Source organism: Pelodiscus sinensis, chromosome 19 (genome assembly GCF_049634645.1).
Source record: "Pelodiscus sinensis isolate JC-2024 chromosome 19, ASM4963464v1, whole genome shotgun sequence".
In the NCBI taxonomy this organism is placed as follows: domain Eukaryota; kingdom Metazoa; phylum Chordata; order Testudines; family Trionychidae; genus Pelodiscus; species Pelodiscus sinensis.
In genome coordinates this window covers 6,487,881-6,502,587 of record NC_134729.1, presented here as the reverse complement: position 1 = coordinate 6,502,587, position 14,707 = coordinate 6,487,881, and the positions used below count along the sequence as shown (strand labels likewise).

General features: G+C 54.6%; 1 protein-coding gene across 9 annotated transcripts in view; it reads left to right on the top strand.

Moving 5' to 3' along the window:
* The window catches only part of ASIC1 (acid sensing ion channel subunit 1), a 135,187-nt gene that overhangs the window by 98,663 nt on the left and 21,817 nt on the right, over positions 1-14,707 (top strand). The window contains exon 1 of one of the 9 annotated variants that reach the window (XM_006131144.4): positions 4,706-5,805. The exons of the other annotated variants lie outside the window; for them this stretch is intronic. Within the exon in view, the coding sequence (XP_006131206.1) occupies positions 5,182-5,805 (624 nt within the window). The 5' untranslated portion in view covers positions 4,706-5,181. Of the gene's footprint in view, positions 1-4,705; positions 5,806-14,707 lie in introns of those variants that run through there. 9 annotated transcript variants of the gene reach the window in all.

Here is a 14,707-nt window from a genome sequence, read left to right as displayed (position 1 = left end):
GCATGGGCCTGGGACACAGGCAGGAGCAGAGCAGCCGGAAATGGGCTCGTCAGTGAACCAGCCTGGGGCATGTGATGCCAGACAAGGATTTGGTCCTTGGATCTGGGTGACTGTGTTTTATCCCAAGGAGTCTACCCTGCAATAAAACACACTGCTGGCCCCATCAGCTGACAGCTATGGAGCTCTGCAGTGGCAAGGTAGATGTTCAGGCTTGGCCCCGTCCCAATGTCTATCTGGCACTTTTGTAGCAGCGTGAGCCTGGGTCAGCTGGCGCAGGCCAACCGGGGCGTTTGACCTCCACTGGCCATGCCCTGGATTCGGGATTCACCCAAGTGAGGGATGCTGTTGAATGTCGTCTCCCAGCTGACACATAGCGCCAGGTGAATGTAGGAGCTGACGTTGCCCCCCATCCACCTGGGACGGGGACACGACTTAGGCAAGGGGGCCCTGGCCCGGCCCTGCTCGGCCCGTTAGTGCCAAGAGCTTTTTAATTGCTGGAACCTGCCTTCAGATTATTTTTCCATAAAGCCAGGCTGAGATTTCAAGGGTCACCTTAGTGCTGCACACGTTTGTCTTCTTGCTGGGCTTGGGTGTCAGCTCGCCTCTTGTCTGGGGTAACCCGAGCCGACCTGCTATGCGAGCAAAGGCAGGGCAAGGGGACAGAGAAGAGTCAGAGACTTAAGCAAGGGGTGGGGGGAAGGGCCGTGAAACCTGCCTCCTGCCCCAGCTGCACAAGGCCAGGGCTGAGAGTGGCTTTTAGGCAGGGTCTGAGGGATGTGGCTGCCTGGGGCAAAGTCACCAGGGAAGTTACCCTGGAGCCAGGACCATTGCGGTGGGAGGGGCGTATGCCAGAGGAGAATTTGGCACATTGGGAGGGGATCCTGCCCAGTGCTTGAGAGGCAGAGGGCTCACTAGGGACTGTGTGGCCAGGCTCCCTGCAGGACCAAAGCTGTCCAGGGCGGGCCCTTTGCAGAACCGCTTCTCCCCCTCCCTCCCTGGCTCAGTGCGCCCAAGCGGCGCGCGGGCAGTAAATCCAAAGCTGCCAGAGGAAGCAGCAATTCTCGGAGAGTTGTTTAAGCTGAGCAGAAAGTCTGGTTAATGGCTCCTACTGATGATGGAGTGCTTTCATTACAGCAGCGGCTCCCCCGGTCCTCTTAAGGGGGGAGTCCTTTCAGTTATTTATGGAAAAGGTATTAAATCCACCCTGTTCACAGGTGTTGGACTGTTGCATCTTCTGCTGCCCCCCCCCCCCCCGCACTAGCTTTTCAAGGTGCTGTCCTGCTAAGGCATCTGTGTCTCCTAGTCAAAGGCCCAGTGACTTGGGTCAGGCATGGCTGCCAGAGAAAGAATGTAACCTGCCCCCCCCCCCTTTGGTGTGGGAGAGCCCCTACTTATCTCAGGTATGTTCTGAGCCCCAGTTGCCATGGTGTCCAAGCTCTGCACAGCCTGTAACAGTCTCATGCTCCCTGAGAAGGTAGGGTGAAACTGCAGTATAGGTAGGTGCACAAAGAGGCTATGGCAGAGCTGGGAACAGAACTAGGGTTTTCTGAGTACTAGCCCTGTGCCACCCTCCCCCAGTTGGTAAGGCAAGGAAATGGGTCTAGTACCTGCCCCAAGGCCTTGCCAGCTTTAGGGGAGGAATCCCGTCCTTGTGAGCAGGGCAGACAGGAACCTGGCACAGAGCTACTCAAAGAAAACGCCGTTGTGGTGGAAGTAATTGCAGGAGTTTCCCATTGGGTTCTTTTCCACCCCCTCAGTGGGGTGGGTTGTCGAGCATGTAGAGCAGGGGTGGGCAAATCCTGGCCCGTGGGCCGGATCCAGTTCCCCAGGGCTGACCCTGGCGGGACGCCACCGCTGTATGTACCGGCGCCTTGGCAGATACCAGCGATTGCAGCTGCTGTTGGCCACGGAACGTCGTTCTCAGCCAGTGGGAAGTGGTGTTCGGTGATCCGTGGCCAACGGGGGCTGCGATCACCCATACCTGTGGAAGGGCAGATAAACCTAGCGGCAGCCTGCTGGGGTAACCCAGCCATGAACTGCCACCATTTTATTGCCCACCCAGCCATTGCCCTGGCTGTCTCAGGAGACTGACAAGAGAGGAGGTGGGGCTTAAAAGCTAGAGGTTCCACCCCATCTCCCAGGCTGCCCTCTGAGGACCTTGCCGAGCCATTCTGAATTCCTCTCTCTGCCCTCCGCTGTGGGCCCCCTCTAGCACCGCCAGGGCCTGGTTAGGTCCTCCTAGGAGCGATGACTGGTGCTAGCAATGGTACAACCTCCGCAGGGCAAACTGGGGGAAGGAGGAGTCCCCACCACATGCATCCCTGGGACCCCTACCCCCATCACTGAGAACAGAGGAGCTGTCCGCTGTTGTGTTCTCCTGAGAATCTGGCCCCAGGCTAGACCATGGCAGAGCCCTTCTCCCACCTTCATGTTCAAAGAGTCACAGTAGGGAAACTGAGGCACGGACAGTGCTTGGGGGTGCAACCCCCGCGCTCCCCATGGCCTGGATCCCTGTCTAGAGGAACCCTCTCTGTGGCCCAGCTCAGGAGAGCCCAGGCTACCACTGTCATTCTCTCCACTGCCGGGGGCTGGAGCAGAAAGCTGGACTGGCTTTCCCGGGACTGGGCTTCCCGGGAGGATGCGGAGGGCAGGATGCTAAGGAGGGGAGGCAGCCCACGAGCAGCGATGTGAGAGGGATGGGTCACATCCACTTTATGTTGCGCTGGCATCACCCACGCGGCCCGTTTTCCGGCCAGCTCTCTCGGCCCTGCAAGTGCTGCCTCTTTAGACGTTTCCCGTCCCTCTTGGGTTAAGCAGCAGCGACTGTGGTGCCAGAAGCCATCTGGAAATTACTCTGTGACCACAACAGACTCCTCTTCTAATGGTCTGAGTGCAGGGAAGGCAAACCACAGGCCAGGTTCCGAGTGGGGGAGGAACAGCCATAATAGGCACCATCGGAGTGGAAGAAGCTTCTTAGCTATTGCAGCTCCCTGGTGCCAGAGCTTCAGGCCCCGCTGCTGCCCACTTCCAGCACAAGCACCTCAGTCCCAGCAGCTCCAGCGCCTTCTTCCCCATTCGTTTCTGGGTCCTCCACCCATGGCTCATGCCAGACACCCCCTCTGCTCCTCCAGCAGCACCGTCTCTCTCCGCTTTCAGGGGCTGCGGGGTGCCCTGAGGCAGACTGGACCTGCTTTGGAAAGCCCTATGCACAGAAAAACTCCAGCACATTGTTGGGATGTTGTGTGTCCTGCAGGGCAGAAGGAATCCAGCTTGCCAGCACCAGACACCAAGGATCTGTTTATGGCTCCTGGGTGGGTCCCGTATTCTCTGCGCTATGAACCCCACACACTGCATCTGGGCTCGGTGGGTCCCGTATTCTCTGTGGTATGAACCCCACACACTGCATCTGGGCTCGGTGAAGCCCGTATTCTCTGTGGTATGAACCCCACACACTGCGTCTGGGCCTGGTGGGTCCCGTATTCTCTGTGGTATGAACCCCACACACTGCGTCTGGGCCTGGTGGGTCCCGTATTCTCTGTGGTATGAACCCCACACACTGCATCTGGGCTCGGTGGAGCCCGTATTCTCTGTGGTATGAACCCCACACACTGCATCTGGGCTCGGTGGAGCCCGTATTCTCTGTGGTATGAACCCCACACACTGCGTCTGGGCCTGGTGGGTCCCGTATTCTCTGTGGTATGAACCCCACACACTGCATCTGGGCTCGGTGGAGCCCGTATTCTCTGTGGTATGAACCCCACACACTGCGTCTGGGCCTGGTGGGTCCCGTATTCTCTGTGGTATGAACCCCACACACTGCATCTGGGCTCGGTGGAGCCCGTATTCTCTGTGGTATGAACCCCACACACTGTATCTGGGCTCGGTGGAGCCCGTATTCTCTGTGGTATGAACCCCACACACTGCATCTGGGCTCGGTGGAGCCCGTATTCTCTGTGGTATGAACCCCACACACTGCATCTGGGCTCGGTGGGTCCCGTATTCTCTGTGGTATGAACCCCACACACTGTGTCTGGGCTCGGTGGGTCCCGTATTCTCTGTGGTATGAACCCCACACACTGCATCTGGGCTCGGTGGGTCCCGTATTCTCTGTGGTATGAACCCCACACACTGCATCTGGGCTCGGTGGGTCCCGTATTCTCTGTGGTATGAACCCCACGCACTGCATCTGGGCTCGGTGGGTCCCGTACTCTCTGTGGTATGAACCCCACACACTGCATCTGGGCTCGGTGGGTCCCGTATTCTCTGTGGTATGAACCCCACACACTGTGTCTGGGCTCGGTGGGTCCCGTATTCTCTGTGGTATGAACCCCACACACTGTGTCTGGGCTCGGTGGGTCCCGTATTCTCTGCGCTATGAACTCCTGCATGTCCCTTATTCTCTCAAGATACTTCCTATTAAAAAAGGAGTTAGAACAGACAGACATGGTGGGTTCAGGAAAGAACCCGCCATTGTGAAGATGGGACCTGGGTGCATCGGGCCCTCAGGGACCGCCGGGCTGGACTGAGTCCCTCCCCCAGTCCTCCTTGCCTCCTCCACCGGCTCTGAGGACAGGGAACGCTGATCAATTATTCAGCAGGCCTAGTCTCTGCCGGCCGGGCTGATTGCAGCACTGGGCTGTAGGCTCTGCGCTCACACACCCGTGCGAGCGTCCGGAGCTGGCAGCCACACAGGAGCGCAGCAACTCGGCTCGGAGCTTGGAGCGTCGGGAGCTCCCAACTTGTTTGCGAATTGAGCGGAGGAGCTTTTGGAGCCAGCAATACTTTCCTCTCTGGACCAAGCTTCCTGTGGGGCTGTGGGGGAGCCCTGCAGAACTCCTGCTTCCTTGTCTTCCTTCCAGCCCCTTCTCTCGCGCTGCTCCGGTAACGCCTCATTTGTCCCTTTCTCTCCTCCAGTCTTGTCTCCTCCCTTTTTCTCTCCATTTCTCCACTTCTCCCTCTGCCACCTCCGGTGTCTCTCTGGTCACTCTAATTTCTTCTCCTCCCCCCCCCCGGCCTGATTTCTCACTCAAGTTTCCTCCCCCTCTGTCCTCCCTAGCTCTCTCTCTCGCTCTCACATCTTTCTTTGTCCCTCAAGAGGGTTGGGCCAAAGCCCTTGTGGACCCCCTGGCTAGCAGCGGAACAAGGAGGGCTGGGGAGGGGTGGGGACCCCCCTCCTGGAGAATGCCCATCCAGATATTCTGCACCATCTCCTTCTCCTCCAGCGAGGAGGGACGTGGAGACAACGGGACCGTGGGGAGAGGAGAAGACAGTGTGGACGAGTTCCTTTACAATCAGGAGGAGGACGAAGAAGAGCAGGAGGAGGGAACAGCCACTGACATTGTGGCTTTTGCCAACAGCTGCACGCTGCACGGAGCCAACCACATCTTCGTGGAGGGTGGCTTCAAGGTGCGGCAGATACTCTGGGCGCTGGCCTTCCTGCTCTCCCTCTCCATGTTCCTCTACCAGGTGGCTGACCGTATCATCTACTACCTGGAGTACCACCATGTCACGCTGCTGGATGAGCAGGACAGCACCGAGATGACCTTCCCGGCCATCACCTTCTGCAACATCAACCTCCTGCGGGTTTCACAGCTCAGCCAGGAGGACCTGCTCTACATTGCGCCCATGGTGAAGTACGAGAGCTGGATGGAGCCGGACTTCCCCCTTGCCCAACTCAGCTCAGAGGCCTCGGAGCAGCCCCTGAACATGTACAACTTCTACAACCGCACCTGCCACCAGCTGGAGGACATGCTGCTGAACTGCAGCTACCGAGGGGCTGTGTGTGGGCCAGAGGACTTCTCCGTGGTGAGTAAGCCCTGCTCCCGTCAGGGGCTTTTGTTCCTCTCAGTAATGTGGGGAAGAACAAGCCCTGGCAGGAGCCAAGGGACCCCTCCTATGGGGCAACTTGGTCCCCTGGCTGATCTCTGCCCCAGCCAGCCTGTTTGTCTCTCAGCTCTGCCACTATGGCAGGGTCCATGTGGCGATAAACATTCAAGGCAAGGCAGTGCCATTGGGCTTCGGCAGGAACCTGGGGATATGAACAGAGCCGGGTGTCTGGCTGAGTGGTGCTTGCAGGATGGTGATTGGCACCCACTGTGTTTATGGGGCTGATATCACTAGACTTGCTCTTTGCTAATTTCCACCCCTAAGAGGCTCATACACCATGAGGAACCCAGCTCCTCAGTGCAGTTTTGGCCCCATAAATGGTTCCCTGAGGCATAGACGACTGTTATAGCTGTTTTGCCCTTTCCCCTACCTCTGCTGGAGCCCATGTGCCTTTGCTGTAGCTTCCTCATGGGGGCCTGAGGCCCCATTCCCCCTCAACCAGCACCAGTGCCACCCGGTCTGCCCAGAGTGTGGTGCCTAGCAGGCCAGATGTACTAGCTGCTGTCATGAGTGTCTAGTTCTAAACTCTAGCAGCCAAGGGCCCTGGCTCGGGCTGGTCTTTCATATGTCTCCTGCCGCTCCGTTGGTGCTGTGACTTGTGCCAGCTGCGCCCACGGGCCCCCCGCATGGCTGGCAAATGGCTTGCTGTAATTAAACTGCTCCATGTGTGACGGGGAGAGAACAGGACCTGAAGGAACAGCAAATGAGCTGGAGAAGTGGGGGAGGGAGGCAGATGAAGTGAAGGCAGGGAGCCATTGTCAGCTGCCCGCCTGGAGCAAGTTCCCTGATGGAAATGTTATTTCTCTTTACCAGCAGCCTGGTGTCAGTTGGCAGGGAGGCAGCCCTTCGAATGCCCCAGTGTTAATACCCCAGTGACGGCTGGCCGGGAGCACTGGGTCTGGTTAGGTTAAGTTTAGAGGTGGGAGCAACAGGAGTCATGTTGTGGTTGGTGTCTGTTATAGATCACCAGATCAGGTGGATGAGATAGATGAGGCTTTCTTTAGAGAACTCACAAAAGCTTCCAGATCACAGGCCCTGGTTCTCACAAGGGACTTCAATCATCCTGACATCTGCTGGGACATCAGTACAGCAGCGCACAGACACTCCAAGAAGTTTTTGGAGAATGTTGGAGATAACGTCCTGGTACAAGTGCTGAAGGAACCAACCAGGGGCCGTGTGCAGCTTGACCTGTTGCTCACAAACAGGGAGGAATTAGTAGGGGAAGTGGATGTGGGCGGCAGTGATCCTGAGATGGTCAAGTTCAGGATCCTGAGCAAAGGAAGAAAGGAGCGCAGCAAAATATAGACCTTGGACTTCAGAAAAGCAGCCTTTGACTCCCTCAGGGAACTGATGGGCAGAATCCTCTGGGATGCTAATATGAAGAGGGAAGGAGTCCAGGAGAGCTGGCTGTATTTTAAAGAAGCCTTATTGAAAGCCCAGGAACAAACCATCCTGATGCGCAGTAAGAAAAGCAAATATGATAGGCAACCAGCTTGGCTTATCAGAGAAATCCTTGGTGAGCTTAACCACAAAAGAGAAACTTACAAGCAGTGGAAACTTGGACAGGGAGGGCTACGTCTACACTAGCACCCTTTTCCGGAAATGCTTATAACAGAAAACTTTTCCGTTATAAGCATTTTCGGAAAAAGTGCGTCTATATTGGCAGGATGCTTTTCCAGAAAAGCACTTTTTGCGGAAAAGCGTCTGTGGCCAATCTAGATGCGATTTTCCACAAAAAGCCCCGATCGTCATTTTCGCGATCGGGGCTTTTTTGCAGAAAACACCACTGTGCTGTCTACACTGGCCCTTTTCCGGAACAGTTTTCCAGAAAAGGACTTTTGCCCGAACGGGAACAGCATAGTTTTTCCAGAAAAGCACTGATGATTTTACAGTAGATTGTCAGTGCTTTTCCGGAAATTCAGGGGGCCAGTGTAGAGAGCTGGCAAGTTATTCCGGAAAAGCGGCTGATTTTCCGGAATAAGTGGCCGGTGTAGACACAGCCGGAGGAGTATAAATATGTTGCTCAAGCATGCAGGGGAATAATCAGGAAGGCGAACGTGCAATTGGAATTGCAGCTAGTGGGGGTATGAAGGGTAACAAGAAAGGTTTTAAAGGCATGTTAGCAATAAGAGAGTGATCAGGGAAGGTATGGGGCCGCTATTGGATGAAGAAGAAAGCTTCAGAGGGGTAGCTGAGTTAGTCTGTAACAGGAAAAACTTAAAAAACAACTAATAGTCTGGTAGCATTTTAAAGACTAACAAAACATATAAGCTGCATCCACACTGGCCGCTTGATTTTGTGCAAAAGCACTGACGTTCTACTGTCCGAAATCAGTGCTTCTTGCGCAAATGCTTTGACATTCCCATTCGGGCAAAAGCCCTTTTCCGGAAATGCTTTTGTGCAAAAGGGGCAGTCTAGACAGCTGAAAACTGTTTTGCACAAAAAAGCCCTGATGGCGAAAATGGCGATCTGGGCTTTCTTGCGCAAAACTATGTCTAGATTGGCACGGATGCTTTTCCGCAAAAAGTGCTTTTGCGGAAAAGCGTCCGTGCCAATCTAGACGCTCTTTTCCGCAAATGCTTTTAACAGAAAAACTTTTCCGTTAAAAGCATTTGTGGAAAAACATGCCAGCCTAGATGTAGCCATAGGGTGTGTCTAGACTACACCTCTCTGTCAACAGAGAGATGCAAAGCAGGCATGTCAAAATTGCTAATGAAGCCGGGATTTAAATATCCTGTGCCTCATTAGCATAAACATGGCAGCCGCTTTTTTCAAAACAGAGTTTAAAAAAAAAGGCAGTCTAGACGCGGATCTGTCGAAAATAAACCCTTTTTCAACATATCCTGTTGTGGTTTAAAGTAAAAGGTTCGGAAATGTGGCTAGTCCCAGGGAGGCGCAGAAACAGGCAAACTATTACTAAATATCTTTTAAACTTTTATTAAAGGACTTTTACGTATTAATTATTATTTTATCAATTATTAGAATGTCTAATAAGCAAAATGCAATACAGTAAAGAAAATTCCTTGAGGTTTCTCTAAATCCTAATAGTTGTTAACAAGGGACCAGGGATTATTAACAGTTACATTTACATCAGTTTTACTTATAAAACTAATCATTTATCTAAAACTCTTAACACTACTACTTAACAATACTTCTAAACAATTTCAGATAACAATACTGACATTTAACAGACACACAAACTACAACAACAACAACATATTTGGTATTCGTTCTGTTTGGTGTACATTACGCTCTACAGGAACTCGTTTGGTTTGGTGAGCGGGAGGTAGCCCTCGGGTGATCAGTCCTCAGACCTGGCTCATATTCTGTCTTCCAATGTTTATTCGGGATTCCTCAATTTGATACAGGAGAGGAAGCTGTTTTATAGAGAAAGCTTTTGCGTGCTTTTTGTGATAGGCTAGCAGACCCTGTCTGTTAAGCGACTGCAGTAAGGGGGTGAGAGATGGTTTCCTGTTTTTCCTTTTCTGCCTTATTGGGCATGACACAGTCAGCACAACCAGCACAAACTTTACATGAACTTTTTAGGTTTGGTTTTGGTTCCTGTTCTTCGCTGGTCTTTAAGTTACATAGTGTAAGGGTTTTTTATCAAGGGGAAGTTAACCTTTTGCTTGAATGGCAATACGCGCTAGAGGCCTGGCCGGCAAAGAGCCTGCTTTCACACCTGTAAACCTCAATTTTTGAGGAATACAGGATCTGTCGAAAAAGGCCTTATTTTTGACAGATCCGCTTCTAGTCTGCCGGGGGGTGGGAGTGGATTAGAAAAAACTCCATTTAAAAAAAAAAGTGGTGGCCATGTTTATGCTAATGAGGCATGGGATATTTAAATCCCGACTTCATTAGCAATTTCAACATACCTGATTTGCATCCCTCTGTCGACAGAGGGATGCAGTCTCGATGTAGCCATAGATGGTATCATAAGTTTTCGTGGGCACAGCCCACTTTTTCAGATGACTGTCGACAGAACTCGGCAGTAGTGTAGACGCAGGTAGTCTAGACACACCCAGAGTGTCCGTGCTAAATGAGACTAATAGAGTGAGCTATAAGTGCCCCATACTTAGCTGTTGATGTCATTAGGGTGTTGAATATAGCAGCCCATCTAGTTCATGCATTTGTTCAACCCTTGATTAGATGTGTTTAAAGACACCACCTTCATGTTTTGTTAGTCTCTAAGGTGCTGCAGGACCATTTGTTGTTTTTTACGTTTTTTTCAGTTATGGACTAACACAGCTCCCCCTCTGAGACTTTTATCCTTGCAAACAATGTCTTGGTCGGGCTGTAGGATGCAGCAGTTAATGCAACAGTTAATGAAACAGTTCATGGAACTGAAATCCTACACACAGACCTCTGGCTGCTCTGGGAAAGACCAGAGACTCCGGGTTGTAGGGCTATAAATGCCACACCCAGTGCAGCAGTCCCTACCCTCGCCCACTCTTGACAGCATGCCCCACCCCTGCCCTGGACAACTGACTCTGAACAGCCCTTTGGGGATTGATGAGTCTATTCATTTCCACTGATTTTGCCTTCTCCCCATGCTCTGACTGCATGTAACAGCATCACAGACATTGTTGGAATAGGGAAGCACAGCAGGGACTTTTGGCACATTAATGTGGGACAGTTTGGAATTAGCACATTAGCTAGATGTTGCCACTAAATCTACCACCGATTAGATTGTTAACCATGCTGCCATTTCAGCAGACATCATTAGGTTTCAGAGGTAACCCACCCATTGTTAGCTAGCACTGCCCAGTGAATGGGATAGCTAGCACTGCCCAGTGCTGCTGTTCTCTCTGCAGGCTCAGGCAGGTGTCGCTGCATTGGTGCCTTTCCATCCAGAATGGCTAGAAACGCTGTTGTTTTTAAACAGTGAAATCTTAGCCTCTAGAGAACAAAGCCAGGCAAATTCTGGACATGGCAGGTCTCTGGGGGCCAGTGAGCAGTGACAGGGGGTCTCAGCACCCAGAGCCATTGCTACTGAGCCAAGCTACTTGATTTTACTAATCCATGGAGGTTTCTCTTTTGTTCCCATGTCTCTGTCCTAGCTATGAACTGGCTCCTTAGCATCTGGAACAGTCTTTCCAATGCCTTCGCCTCCCCATTCACTTTTCACAAGCCCTCTCTGCCTGCACCTGAATGCCTTCCCTCAATGGCCACGCAGACACTTGAGATGGCTGGTCGGTGGATGGGCAAGGTCAGACCCAACCGGGAGAGACAGCCACTGATGCACTGGCTGGGGCAAAGAGGATGAGGAAGGGGGGCAGTTCTGGGGACAACGCTAAGAGAGATGCAGTCGGGCAGTGGGAGGGAGAGGGGACACTCTGCACTTACGTTTTTTGAGGGACATCTGTGACTTGATGCAAGTTACAGTGGGATTCGCTAGATGGCACTAGACCATCCTGTGTGTTCCATCTGGGATAGTGTGATCCTGTGAAGCATGGTCCTCTGGCCCCTTTCCGAACGGAGGCACCAGGAAAGCTGGGAATTGTGAATGATGCAGCAGGAGTTTGGCTGTGAGAGCCATACAGGGACACAGTATGTGCTGGAGTTTCTGGAGAGTCCAGCAGCAAGGACTAGAGCAGGGTGCTGGGGTGGGGAGGGGTGTTGGAGCAGGAGGGAGCAGTGGTTAGAGCAGGGTGCTGGACTGAGGTGGGGTGTTGGTGCAGCAGGGAACAGCAGTTAGAGCAGGGTGCTGGGTTGGGGTGGGGTGTTGGAGCAGCAGGGAGCAGTGGTTAGAGCAGGGTGCTGGGGTGGGGTGGGGTGTTGGAGCAGCAGGGAGCAGTGGTTAGAGCAGGGTGCTGGGGTGGGGTGGGGTGTTGGAGCAGCAGGGAGCAGTGGTTACAGCAGGGTGGGGTGTTGGAGCAGCAGGGAGCAGTGGTTAGAGCAGGGTGCTGGGGTGGGGTGGGGTGGGGTGTTGGAGCAGCAGGGAGCAGTGGTTACAGCAGGGTGGGGTGTTGGAGAAGCAGGGAGCAGTGGTTACAGCAGGGTGGGGTGTTGGAGCAGCAGGGAGCAGTGGTTAGAGCAGGGTGCTGGGGTGGGGTGGGGTGTTGGAGCAGCAGGGAGCAGTGGTTACAGCAGGGTGGGGTGTTGGAGCAGCAGGGAGCAGTGGTTAGAGCAGGGTGCTGGGGTGGGGTGGGGTGTTGGAGCAGCAGGGAGCAGTGGTTACAGCAGGGTGGGGTGTTGGAGCAGCAGGGAGCAGTGGTTACAGCAGGGTGGGGTGTTGGAGAAGCAGGGAGCAGTGGTTACAGCAGGGTGGGGTGTTGGAGCAGCAGGGAGCAGTGGTTACAGCAGGGTGGGGTGTTGGAGAAGCAGGGAGCAGTGGTTACAGCAGGGTGGGGTGTTGGAGCAGCAGGGAGCAGTGGTTACAGCAGGGTGGGGTGTTGGAGAAGCAGGGAGCAGTGGTTACAGCAGGGTGGGGTGTTGGAGCAGCAGGGAGCAGTGGTTACAGCTTTCCTGCCTCCAACTGTGCTCGGAGCAGAGTTGCCGCAGCAATCCCCAGGCCCTTTTCAGAGCCCTGTTGTTCCTGAGGAGCGAGATCTCCCCAGCCGCGTGTGTCACTTCGCACTGGCGGGCTCTCGACTGGGTCTGAGGGCGAAGCTCCCTCCAACGAGGCAGCCCAGAGGCGGAGGGCTCGGAGCTGGGCTGCAGGCAAGTTCCCTCTGAGCTCCCTGGAGACGCTGATCTCCCAGAGAGCCCAGCCTGGTGCCTGCAGGTGTCGAAATCCTGCAAGCAACTCTCCGCCTGCGGGGCGAGTCCTGCCGCCGGGCAGCCTCCCAGAGGATGGGGCTGGTTCTGCTGCGTGCACACGAACCCTCCCCACCGGGCGCAGCATCTCTCGGGATCGTGACGCTGCACGTTCTCCCGACGGTCACCAGGCGGTAGCACCGTCCCACTGGCCGGCCAGGAGGCCTGAGGCGCAGGAGGGACCATTCACAGGGGCTGAGAGGAATCCCAGAGCAGCGCTGGACAAAGCCATTTCCACCCACCCAACATGGCAAGCGCCGCTCTCCGCCTCCCTTGCCTGGTCTGGACTGCTCTGCCGCGTCTGGGCCAAACCCCCTTCCCGGCGAGCTCCGGGAACAGGACAGGCCTGCTGAGGCAGAGCCGTACAGCCAGGGCGTGGCGCCCCTCACCGTGGCACGGGGCGGCTGGAGGCGGGGGCTGCTCAGGGAAAGTCGGGCATCTCCTGGTGATTGACGCAGGGCAGGGTAAGAGCTGCTGTTGCTGCTGCCCTCACTCTGCCCTTACATGGCTTCCGACATTGCTCCTGGCTCTTTACCCTCATTAAAAAGGGGCTCAGGAGGCAAATCGCAGCGGGGGGAGGGGCCTGGTGTGAGCAGGGGACAGAAATGTACCAGGCCCATCTATCCGAATCGGCTTCCCCTCTACTCTTGCATAAATGGGAAGCTAAAACCGATAGGAACCAAATCTGATGGGCACATGTGTGTGTCAGGTAGCCCGTTTTGCCAGCAGCTGTTTGTGACGTTACACCGGCCTGCTGGAAGCTGCTGCCCAAGAGGACGTTAGGCAGGAGCCCATGTATCTGCCTCTCCTAGAGAAAAGGCTACAGGCTGGCTCTGGAGGCAGCAGGGAGATTCTGCTGCCTCCAGACCTTGTGCTCCAGGGGCTCCTTCTGCCCTTTGCCGGGGAGCAGAGCAGTGAGCTAGGGCAGAAGGAACCCAGCGAGAGGGATGCAGGAAGGGAAAAGGAAAGGAAGCCAGGCAGGGAGAGGAAGAGGGAACATCCTGTTTCCGGTCTGGACTTTCCCAACCCCCAAACATTGCCTCTGTCTCCTGTCCTCTTTCCCCCCTTTCCCTGGGGGGCTCCCAAAGGGGATGGGAGCCAGGATGGGCTGGAGACAGAGCACGGGGTCCAGCTGTCAGGGACAGAGGTTCCCTCCAGAACTTTCCCACCCTCCTCCTGACACAGATGGAGTGCCAGGGGCTGCAGCACATCTCAGGGTAGGTGGCATGTCTGCGCTGGGCACTGCCTTTCCTGGCCTCCATGGCCCTGTTGCTCGCGTTGCCCACGAACACCGTGAAGCTCAGGAACACAAGAACAAAGGAAAGCCGCCCGACTTCAGAACAATTCCCTCGCGTGCCCCATAGACACGCATGGGTGGGGGCAGGGAACAGGGAAAGGAAAAGTGGGAACTAGTGGTGAAAGCATGAGGTACTGGGAGCCCAGACGCCTGGTTCTATCCCTACCTTTGGGAGGAGCATGAGGTCTAATGGTTAGAGCGCTGGGAGCCCTGGGGCTATGGGTTAGGAGACGTTCTGCCTCCTTTTCTGTGTGATTTTGTGACAACCCTTCCCGCCCACTCTCCCCCAGCCTCCTTCCCCTCTGGCCAAGGTGCAGAGGTTTGCCTTGCTCTGTGTAGGAAGGAAGGGTGGAGATAGGCTCCATAAATGTTCAGAAACCACTTTGCATCCCTTCCATAAAAGCCACTGGAGAGAGCGTATCAGCCTCATTCCCTCTGTTCCTTGTCACACTCGTTCCTGCCCACGTCTCTAATGGGGCCGTTAGACAAGTGGCTGCAAAGGAAACATCCATTAACAAGCCAAATGTAGCTGCGAGCTGGCTGGGCCATGTCACATCTGGACAGGGGTCCTGCTCACAGTGTCCAGATTTGAGCAGGTTTCAGTGGATTTGCTATTTCCTCTGTTCCGTGTTTGCTGCAGGGCTGTTGTCGCGGTTCTGTATTGCTTAGAGACGGTCTCTAATAGGGTTTGATCTCTGGGGGTTTTCCCATCCTTGAATTCTCTGACTGTCAGAGCTGAGACCTAACCCACATCCCCACCCTGAG